Source organism: Prunus avium, chromosome 4, assembly GCF_965620075.1.
Source record: "Prunus avium chromosome 4, drPruAviu1.hap1.1, whole genome shotgun sequence".
Taxonomy (NCBI): domain Eukaryota; kingdom Viridiplantae; phylum Streptophyta; class Magnoliopsida; order Rosales; family Rosaceae; genus Prunus; species Prunus avium.
Window position 1 is genome coordinate 28834368 of NC_142287.1, and position 11194 is coordinate 28845561.

The window sequence follows — 11194 nt, forward strand, 5'->3', positions numbered from 1 at the left end:
TTCAGTACTTTCTTTCAAGTACTTCAAATATGTGAGCAGAGTGTGCATGGTGGCATGGGATCATTAAACCAACCCACATGAGTACCCTGAATCAATGATGAACTCAATCATATCCAATGTCAACAGTTTGCCAAGTCCAAGGCCAGAGACTAAGCATTGATTGAAGAACCTCTCTTTCCTTGTCTTTTCTTCTGTCTCATAATTTTAGTCATATTTTACAAACTACGGAAAGATCTGTGGATAATTAGACAGAAATTTAGCCTGTTCACAATTTTTATTATCTTAACTTAGCTTGTAACGCGTTTTTGTGTCTCCTCCAGTGTGCATCTTTTACAGATTTTTTTTCTCCAGATATTCTATTTCCTACATTGCCATTGACCATCAAATTTGACAGTTCACAAAGCAAAGTTTATGATAATGGAATGAGGAACAGGAAGTCTTTGGTTTAATTTCCCCCAAAAAGAAAAGAAAACTTTGTTAACTTTGTGGTTTGATCTGTCCTCAGTTTCCAAGAGATCAATACTTTAATGCATTATGCAAGAGAAATCTATATATTCTGCTGTGGAAAGTACTTTTAGAGGGCTTAGTTGCATTGCTTTCAGTCACATCTACAAAGAAAGCATGTGCTCCACATCCTTTTGGAAAATGTAAGCTGGAAAGTTCAAAAAGATTTTGAATATTCTATTAGCCGTTCAGATTGACTGAGATTTGGATACATAGTTTCATGCAAAACCAATAATTTTTCAGTAAGATGTATATTTCTGTCTATATATACTACTGCCAGAGCTATGTTGTTTGTACAAGCCTCTTCAAGCTTCCTGAGGTTTGAAAGCCTCAAAACATGGTTGAGATTTTAGCATACAGAAGTTTGGTGAAGCTGTTGGTTTTATGTCATTTTATTTCTTTGGTAGCTGTCTCGACAGTTGAAGCTAGAATTCGGCATTACAGATGGGAGGTGAAGTATGAGTACAAATCTCCTGACTGCTTTAAGAAGTTGGTCATAACCATTAATGGAGGAACCCCAGGACCTAAAATATTGGCACAGCAGGGTGACACAATTGTAGTTGAGCTTAAGAACAGCTTGTTAACTGAGAATGTAGCGATCCACTGGCATGGAATTCGACAGGTAGTTTCGTACTCTGTTGTTCATTTTCAAGTCAGCATTTGGATATAAAAATATTTAGATGCGAAATTTTTTGTTTGTTTTTGTTTTCTGTATATAAATTGCAGATTGGAACACCTTGGAGTGATGGAACAGAAGGTGTGACTCAATGTCCTATTTTGCCAGGAGATACCTTCATATACAAGTTTGTTGTGGATAGGGTGAGTTTTGGGAACTTGAACCAATTAATGCAATGAGCCAATGAGCAATACTTTTATATTGTTTGCAGGGGATTTGTCTGGTAAAACAGTCTGGCATGTTTGTTGCCGAACTGCCAATCTGGACCGTTGATCATGTGTAATCATGTTTCAATTTACGGCACTAGATTGACAGTTTGACAACATCGCATGCTACAAATGTGAGAAGAAAACATTGCCCATTGTTTACATATCTGCACCAGCTCTGTGAATATGTTTCTGATTATAAACAATGTTTTAATTCATCATACAACAATTGTAGGCAGGGTCATATCTATACCATGCACATTATGGAATTCAAAGAGAAGCTGGGTTATATGGATCCATTACTGTCTCTGTTCCTAATGGAGAATCTGAGCCCTTTGCCTATGATTATGACAGAGGCATTATCCTTAATGACTGGTTCCACAAAAGCACTTATGAGCAAGCTGCTGGCTTGTCTTCCATACCTTTTGTTTGGGTTGGGGAGCCTCAGGTAAATGATTATATCCATTGATTGAAATTACATACATGGACTATTTTGCGTTGTTGATAATTTATATTCCATTAACTTTTCAGTCACTTCTGATTAATGGAAGAGGGAGGTTCAACTGCTCTCTACTAGCAACTCCTAGCCTAGAAGCCGGAGTCTGTAACGCGACAAACCCAGAATGTTCTCCCTATGTTTTGACAGTCATCCCTGGTAAAACGTACCGGTTAAGGATTGGTAGCTTGACCTCTCTATCAGCTCTCAGCTTCCAAATTGAGGTAACTTAAACCTCACCAAGTCTTTGAAAGTTTCAAATGTGTAGATATTATAAAACTTGTCCTTGTTAGTAACAAACTTTTTTTTAATGCAGGGTCACAATATGACTGTTGTTGAAGCTGATGGGCATTATGTGGAGCCATTTGAGACTAAAAACCTGTATATTTACTCTGGTGAGACATATTCTGTCCTGGTAAAAGCAAGCCAAGACCCATCAAGAAACTACTGGGTGACTACAAATGTAGTTAGCAGAAAACCTACAACCCCAACTGGCTTAGCAATCCTCAATTATTATCCAAAATACTTCAAGAAATCCCCTCCAACTCTGCCAACCACAGGCCCTCTATGGAATGACACTGCACCAAGATTGACACAGAGCCTTGCTGTCAAAGCCCACAAAAGTTTCATTCACTCCCCTCCTCTCACTTCAGACAAAGTCATTGTGCTTCTCAACACACAAAATAAGATAGATGGGTACTATAGATGGTCCTTAAACAATGTATCTTTCTCTCTCCCCCACACACCTTACTTGATAGCTCTAAAGGAAAACTTAAACTTAAACCATGTGTTTGATCAAACCCCACCTCCAGAAAACTATGACTTCAAGAATTATGATATATACGCCGTTGCAAAGAATGTAAATGCCACTTCCAGCAATGGCATATACAGGTTGAAGTTCAATACCACAGTGGATATTATACTGCAGAATGCAAACACCATGACTGTGAACAACAGTGAGACACATCCATGGCATCTCCATGGGCATGATTTTTGGGTGCTGGGCTATGGAACAGGCAAGTTTGACATGAAGAAGGATGTGGGAAAATACAATCTTGTAAATCCAATCATGAAGAACACTGTACCAGTACATCCTTATGGCTGGACTGCTTTGAGATTTAGAGCTGATAATCCAGGTGTTTGGGCTTTTCATTGCCATTTAGAATCCCATTTCTATATGGGAATGGGAGTGGTTTTTGAAGCAGGGGTGGAGAAAGTGGGAAAGCTGCCTTCTTCTGTTATGGGTTGTGGAGAAACAAAAGGTTTCCATAGGCCATAGTTCTATAAGTTATTATTTCCTAAAGAAAAGAACAAGTCATTGCCCCATATAACAATCATATATCAATTACACATTGATTGTTGAAGTCCTCAGCAGAGCTTTTACATGTACTGATTTAAGATTTTATAGATTTTTTTTTTCATTTTTAGATATTACTGGAAGCCACTACTTTCTGTTGGCTGATGGTCATTGCTTGGAGTTCATTAGTTATAGAGGAAAAATGTTATTGCATTTGGAAATTTCTGAGGTAACTTTTGTTCATAAGATGCAAACTTATGATTGATTTTTCATAACCAGACATTTTTGTTCAACTTCCCAGATTATAGCCCAGCCTGTAGATACATTCAAGATTTTTAAAGTTCGTGACTAAATTGTAAGACTACCCCTATCATCAAATTAGGGTTACTTTTCAATTGGATGCATCATTTTTTCATTGGACTCAAATGTGACTGAACCTATGGCAAATGAAGCAGAACTATCTGCCTTTTGAGAAAGCAGACGCTTAAAAGTGCTATCTTTTGTACTTCAGCTCACACAGTTTTCGCGAAAAAATACAGAAAGAAGAGTAAAACTCTTCAAAAATATTACAAAAGCAATTCTACATGAGAACCAAGTAACAGCATTCACTCAATTCATTTGAGTTTTTCAAGAATGCTCTCACTTGATGCAAAGGATGCAACCGCTTGTCATCAAAGGTGGCAAGGTGGTTTTTGTCAGCTTACATGATAGTGCAGCTCCCTTGATCCCTACAAATATAAGGCTAATTCATCAGCATACAAACAGAAGATTCTGAATTTTTAACTTACAAGTGGAATGGACGTACTTAAGCTTCTTCGTGTCTTCGTACTTGCCCAAGGCTTCCTCAAACTTGAGCCACTGTGGACCTGAATCTTCAAGATTCACATTCTTTGGTCCCAGGATATAAGCCTGAACAACAAACTCTGGAGTTCTTGACCTGCTTATGGCATACATTGGTCAGTGATATTATCAACCTTAGGAAAGACATTAATTTCAGTGATATTAAACAGACTCACCTTCCTTCATACTCCACTAACCATACTAAATAGGCTGCACCAAAGTACATTGACACAAATGGCATGGAAAGATCATCAGCGGAATGAATTGTGTATGCCTTAAAGCCCATCTCCCTGCACACAAAGAGAAAGTTCAAAGCAAATACAATTATACAAAGGGCAAGAGAACACCAAATAATATTTATTCATTCATAACAGAAGTCTTTTGTTTCTGGTGTCAAGCAAATGATAGTTCTTAAAAGAGTTATTTGATCTGATATGAATTGAATTGACCCCATTTTGCATGGAAGTTCTTTCTCATTCATTTTCTAGGCAATTTAAGGCGCTGTCCAAGCTCAACTCAAGACAGACCATTTATAAATAGGTGGATTTACCACCAGAAACAACCATGATGAGTCAAGATAGTTATCTTTCAAGCTAGGCTCTCTATACAGATGGATTTTAAACTCTTTTCCAATTAAGAAATTTAGTTCTGATTGTGAGATTGACATACTTGTAAAGCCATAAAGCTGTAGAATAGTCGATTCCCATTATTCCAGTACGTGGTCCAACGCCATTCAAGAAACGCAAACTAATAACCTCTGCAAGAGCACCAAGAACTGACTGTGCAAAAAATAAGTCCCACGAAAACAAGAAAAACAAAGTAAAATACACTGCAGAGAAAGACAAAGAAGTGATGACTGAGGTGAGGGTAAAGGTAACAACGCTTAGGAAACTGAAAAGGGAGAAGACTGAAAATGACAAATGGTTTCATGATCTTCCAGGATTTTCCTCAAGAGCATTCTTTTAGACAAATGTGCCTAAACAAAAAATTTAGGCACACAAAAGTATCTCATTTACAGAAACCGGACTTCACAAGTTAGAAGTTACACTTACAGCTTTGATTGGCTTTGTATTAAAGTGTTTTGTGAGTACGATATCTGCAACTGCCTGCAAGAAGTCAATAACATGTTTTGTGGTGACATGTTTCGCATTTAATTTAATCTTGATTTCATTGACAGCACTAACAAAAAAGAATTCCTGAACTTCAAACCATGGTCTTCATTCTAAAAATTCATACCTTCAGTTCTACACGAGAAAGGTATGGTCTTTTCTTGTCATCAAGGGAGAATCGTACTTTTCCCCTTTTCTCTCCAGTTTTGGTCCACTCTCTAGCGACGTCTTCATGATTCCACATTTCTGCCATGTCTTCTGGAGAAGCTCTGGAGTCCCAGTAAATATGATGACCTGATGAAAAGCTTCTTGGCTTAGTAATATAATAGAAATAAAGTAAAGAAATGTCTCAATGTATGATATGGGATCTCTCAGAATTCTTGAGGAATTCTACGTGCTTGCAACTGCAATAGATTAAAGGAGAAGCAAAGTTTCACCAAACATCAGGTATTAAAAAATAAGTACTCAAAATCATTTGTAACAGTAGCTCCCTCTGTAACTAGAAAAAGGAGAAACCTGCGTTGTGTGGTGCGGGTGGTGCAGCATGAGCATGAGGAGGAGCATGAGCATGAGGGGCTGCTGAAGTAGAAACCTCATTTGGAGATGGACAGCCTTCAAAACTTTTTCTGCACAAAAGAAATACACCAGAATCAGCTCTGGAATATATATCTGACAAGGATTTAATGCCTGTTTCTGTTTCGACTTTTCAATGAGACTTCATAACATGTTCACCAAAACATAACATCCTTCACTGCACAACGATTTCTAAATTGGCTTCAATACTTCTTCACCAAAATTTCAAATATTTATACAATTGAGTGGAAAATATTTCATATACTGTTCAGAAAAATACTGTTGTAAAATGCTTAAAGCAAAGTTCCAGATCATAGTGATACAGAGAAGACAACAACCTGGATGGAAGACTTTCCTTGACTGAAAGATACCGTTGCCAATATTTCAAAGTTGATTTGTGAGTTGCCTTTTTGGTACCACCTTTATATGCCCTAACTACATATTCTTCACTTCTTTCTCTGCAAACAAAGACTGAAGCATCAATATCTCATCATGGAACTAACAATGGTAATCATCTTAATTACTTAACATTTACACGTAAGACACATGTAGAGGATCACAAAAACCATTGGAAGATGGACCCAACCAAGTCCACATTCGTACTAGCCGCATACAACCTGACACGAAAAAATTATATATTTTGCAACTTACTGTTGATCATAGCTTGATAACCATTTAAGATAAGCAGCACCAAAATATACGTTTACAAAAGGCTTGAAGAGAAGATCTGGATTCCCTTGCACTGCATATGCCTGGTAGCCCATATCACTGCAAGCAAGTTGCACTTTTAACTTCATTGCAGCAATATAACATAAAAAGTAGATAAACAACATTGCTGCTCAGTATAAGAGTTATGTGCTTCAAATGAAATCAGTGCATATTTTTGGTACCTAGCCAGCCAGTCAGCAGTTTCTGGTAAAAGTTGCATGATCCCTGCAGTGGTGGACTTAGTTTTTTTATCATACCGGGTAGCAAGGGGCTGTCTATCACTTTCAAGTTCAGAAATAGCACGAATCATATCCTGCAGCAGAAGTAGAATGCAAAAGTTAAGGAGGAAAAAGGATATAGCTTGAATCTCCATAAGAAAATCCAAAGCTTAGAATTTCACTCTCTTATTATTTTCATACAGAACAGAGTTATCCCTTTATAAACATTTAGAGTGGAGAGGTACCAGAAACCCCAAATGTCGATGGTCATAGCAAACAACAAGTTTTCAATCTGGAACAGAACATAAACTTCTATGTTGCCAAACATGTTCAAGGTTAGTTTTGTTGAAGAATACACGAGTCCCACATCGGAAACTTAACAAAATAGAAAGTCCCATACAATAAATGGTTTCACTCCTAATAAAATTGAGGCCTTTTGTATAAAACCCCACACCTGCTAAACAGGTGGTTAAGTTGGGGACATTATCGATGTTGCTAGTGGTGGGCCAAGGGTCCATTCCTCTGAAATCTTAACAAGTTTTGCACTATCAATCATGAGTCGAAGATAGAAAACAGGTATATCATTCAAAGTAAGATCACAATCATTTTGTTACAGAAATTAAAGATGACAACAATGTGGATTGCCCCTCAATGCCATTGATTGCATTGACTTCACCGTGCTGTTAACACAAGAACGATCTGCCTGCAATGTCTCCGAATTGAAAAAACCTTGCGAGTGCAATGTAGGTTGGTGGGGTTGGTGTTTACTAACAAAATGCAACAGTTGCATTCTCAAGAAAGAGGAAAGTGACAATAAATCAAGTAACATGAACATTGTTTCTACTCAGGGCTTTGGGTGGCCATGCTATCATCATAGACCAACCCAGACATCTCGGCATCGAATTTAGTGCTACATATATAGTAACATGTAAATCTCTAAACTAGCTCCTCCCACTCCACAGAAAACATATCAGAGAAATCAGAGACTGAAGGGATAATAAAAAGGGGAGCAGACGAATCTGTTCTCATCATAGAAAACATACGGGATCTATTTGGTTAGCAAAGTGCCTGCGGATGGTGATCTCAGCCACAATCTGAAAAACAGCCATATGATGCAAGGTAAATTAGACAACAGATTCAGAAGCAAATGACCTGCGTCTTAGAATCTCTAAGTCAAATCAAAATATTCCAAAAACTTTTTGTCTTCAGTCTTTTTTTCTTTGGACTATCAAAAAGTGTTTACCAGAATGATACGTACAGTTGTAAAAAGGAATGTAAAAACTTCTTAGCTATCCGAAATTCAGTTGAAAAATCTCCAGTGAGAGAAATATGTTGATTTATGAAGTGCAACTTATACTAAGCTAGTAACTAGGATTTCCTTCAATGTAATTAATTACATCTGCAGTTCACCTTCATCTCAGTCTGTGTCAGAAAAGGCTGTCCATCGGGATCGCGCGAGAGATGAACTTTCTGTCCTCTGCTCTCTCCAGCATCTAACCATTCAGCAGTTACACAAGGACTGCTCCACATTTCTTCCAAGTCATGGGAATCAACACAATCTTCCCAATATTTAAAGCTGACAGCCATCCCAGCAATATTTCTGGATCTTTATCCTAGCATCTGATAAAAAAACCAAGAAGTTTCAATATCATATCAAGTGCCATTACACAAATTTTTTGAAAGACAATGGAAGCAAAAGAAAAATCTGTGCACTGTAATTTATTTAACATCCACTCCATACAGAAAGTCCTATAATCAAGAGAACGTATTACATCAGATTCCAAGCCTGTAAGCATGAAAATTAAATCCAATTCTGTGCAATTCATTGCAGCCTTATGGCCATAAACAATTATTCAAACTATTTCATCCATAACACTAGAATTGGAAACACAAATCAAACAAAATTCCAGCCTGATGACGTCCTATGCCCAAAACAAATGAACCAACCTCATAAAAAAAGCAGCCATTTTCGCCATTGCATGTAACAAACAACGCACATAATATAAAAAATAAATAAAAATTTAACCACCCAATCAGCAAGATATAGTTTAACACAATCAAATCAGGAAACCAAAGCCCCCATCACATACCAGCCCATATACATAAATACACAGAAAGACAATGTGCACATGCAAACATATTACGTATGCATATGTAAAGCAATGATCTTGTATCATATACGTGACATGTTATGTTATTTGACTGTGAATTAAATATTTGTATATGATTTCATACATGATTTTGTGTAATCAAAAATTTTGGTTCACAATCTGGCAACATAAACGAAAAGAGAGAATTTGCTAGGAGGCAAAGAAAAAAGTATGGATTGGATTACCAGCAGCAGAGGCGAAATGAAGGAAGAAATAGTTTCCTTCACCTCCTCCAAGGGCTGATGCTAAGAGAGAGAGAGAGAGAGAGAGAGAGAGAGGAAATGTTTGTGTGTATTATATGAAATGAAGGAGAAAAACAGAAGAAGATGGACAATTGACCATTGTTGCCGGGAAGTTCTGTGGCAATGCCACTCTTGGTTGCGCAGAGCTTGTTAGAGAATGACACTTGGCGTTCCAAGCATAACCAATGCTGAAATTTTTCCCCTTTTTTTTTTCAATTTTTTTAAATTATAAAATTATAAATATTTAGTACATGCCAACAAAATTACAAATATGGAAAGGAAAAAGTTTACTAAGAAATCTTTTCTATGAGGGACAATCTTACAATAGTTCATTATTCATATTGGTCCGAAATGAGATATATACTAAAAACAATGAGGTAGAACTACTTTAAATTACTCTAATTTACGGAAAAATGGATGGAACTCAGGTGTAAGGGAACCGATACACTGACTTAGCCATGTGGCCTACCCCAAATGTGTGAAATTGAATGAAATATTGAGAGATGAGTGAAAATGAATATAAAATAGGAGAAGAAGTTCCATATAAAAATATGAAAGAAGAGCTGGTGGATCCATTACTCAGGCCCAAACTTACTTTTAAGAAGAATGAATGGATCTGTCCATGGCTTTTAAATACTTACAGAGAGAGTGGGAATGAAGAGAGATGAGAAAAGTTGACAAGAGAGGTAGAAAACACAAAATGATTTAAAATGAAATGAAAAAAAATATCAGATGATCTTTGGTGCTACGATTTATTTTATCTCCATTCTTGCCTACCTCTTTATCAAAATCTTCATCTCACTTCCCACTCTCATAGTTTTCGTGTCATGATTCTGGGTACCCTTCAATCAATTGGTTTATTAATGATTATCGACTTAACCTTTCCTTTCTTTAAGCTCAAGGTGACCATGGTCTGTTGAGTGCCAACCATCATTAGTTCTAAAAACAACTTTAATCTCTTGATTAATAGATAACCCAAATGTTGATTTCTTCTTATATATACATGCATCTAATATAATTATGGTCGAAATATAATCAACTTCTCCAAGGTGTGATTGTCACATTGTCACATGATGTTACTAATTCATGGGTATCGGCAAAGTTGATATTTTTAAAATCTATCCTCGAAGTTACATCTTCCAACAACTTTACTAAGCCTTTTGGGATGCTTATTCTTTAAAGCTGTTGAGGCAGCTAGACCTAATCCCAAATGGAAGTATGCTATACCTAAATCCTCATATCAAAGTTCACGGACAGATTTGACAACCAAAAAAAAAAGTTATAGACAAAATGGTCTTACTTTGCTTAAACAAATTAATTTAAACTAGTAGCTCGTCTCTCTCTTCTCATGTTTCTTCTTATAGAGTTGTTGATAGGTACCATCAACAAATTTCTATGATGTTGGAGATTGTCATCATGTGATAGGAAACACATTAGCATCACCCAGGTGTTTTGTGTAATAGTCCAAACCTGTGCGGTTGTGCCAAAGAAAATGTTACATGTGATACCTTTATTGAGACATCAGACACATCATGTCATTTCACAAAACAAATAAGCATTAGTTGGCACATATGCCTTCCGGCCTTCACCTTTCGTCTTTATGCCAAAAAGAAAGATTATAGGAATATTACCGCCCACGCGTAAGTGATGTTCGACTATTGATGCATCAATGTATATGTTGACTAACTCACAAGGCAGTTCTCAACCGCTAATGCAACCGAGTGCATGAACGACTAATTAGTATGAGTGATTCTCAACTGTTGATGCAACTAAGCGTATAGCCGACTAACCGGTCACACTCTTTCGTGATGGAAAAAGTTAGGTTGGAGAAGTTTTCTTCCTACTTCTAGGGAAGACCACGTGCATAGCTGTATTGGGTTGTTTTCAAGCCTACCTACCACAACACAAACACCTCAAGCCAAAATGCCAAAAGAGTACTATGCCTAATGCGATGCTCGGATATCACATTCAATAATCAATGTCAGTAATTTGTAATTATATATATAAAATATATGCTTCCCCTACCCTACTTCTATAATGGACGGTCTTGAACCCCCCGACCAACATAAAATAACAAAAACAGATTAGTCACTTGAGTTTGACCCTCCAAAAAATAATCACTTGAGTGCGGTTCGGACTTGAACGGTTGGTTAAGTTAGGAAGTCCTAAAACCAA

The 11194-nt window shown here is 37.0% G+C and overlaps 2 protein-coding genes across 3 annotated transcripts; one reads left to right on the top strand and one right to left on the bottom strand.

Moving 5' to 3' along the window:
• Positions 1-734: 734 nt before the first annotated feature.
• LOC110773819 (L-ascorbate oxidase-like) lies at positions 735-3392 on the top strand. Its single transcript, XM_021978338.2, has 5 exons — positions 735-1126; positions 1231-1323; positions 1622-1834; positions 1918-2106; positions 2199-3392. Exons 1-5 carry the CDS (start codon positions 842-844, stop codon positions 3159-3161), a joined length of 1743 nt encoding a protein of 580 aa, XP_021834030.1. The 5' UTR covers positions 735-841; the 3' UTR covers positions 3162-3392.
• Positions 3393-3662: 270 nt separating this feature from the next.
• Positions 3663-9160, bottom strand: LOC110773820 (transglycosylase). Of its 2 annotated transcripts, none has more exons than XM_088252755.1 (13): positions 8863-9160; positions 8038-8247; positions 7671-7721; positions 6592-6722; positions 6353-6469; positions 6040-6159; positions 5645-5754; positions 5256-5422; positions 5072-5125; positions 4689-4798; positions 4196-4309; positions 3985-4116; positions 3663-3907 (listed from the first exon to the last, which is right to left on the bottom strand). In XM_088252755.1, exons 2-13 carry the CDS (start codon positions 8212-8214, stop codon positions 3880-3882), a joined length of 1311 nt encoding a protein of 436 aa, XP_088108881.1. In that variant the 5' UTR covers positions 8215-8247; positions 8863-9160; the 3' UTR covers positions 3663-3879. The 2 variants fall into 2 exon arrangements, with proteins under 2 accessions (XP_088108881.1, XP_021834031.1); XM_021978339.2 differs by having other exon boundaries at positions 8963-9159.
• Positions 9161-11194: the final 2034 nt, after the last annotated feature.

Bases quoted from the DNA above. Each gene is read 5' to 3' on its own strand.
- LOC110773819 (XM_021978338.2), top strand. From the start codon at position 842: ATGGTTGAGATTTTAGCATACAGAAGTTTGGTGAAGCTGTTGGTTTTA. The intron at 1,835-1,917 runs GTAAATGATTAT...TTAACTTTTCAG, and splicing joins TTTGGGTTGGGGAGCCTCAG to TCACTTCTGATTAATGGAAG. The intron at 2,107-2,198 runs GTAACTTAAACC...TTTTTAATGCAG, and splicing joins CTCTCAGCTTCCAAATTGAG to GGTCACAATATGACTGTTGT.
- LOC110773820 (XM_088252755.1), bottom strand. From the start codon at position 8,214: ATGGCTGTCAGCTTTAAATATTGGGAAGATTGTGTTGATTCCCATGAC. The intron at 6,160-6,352 runs GTAAGTTGCAAA...CTTTGTTTGCAG, and splicing joins TTATCAAGCTATGATCAACA to AGAAAGAAGTGAAGAATATG. The intron at 5,755-6,039 runs GTTGTTGTCTTC...TCTTTTGTGCAG, and splicing joins AAGGAAAGTCTTCCATCCAG to AAAAAGTTTTGAAGGCTGTC.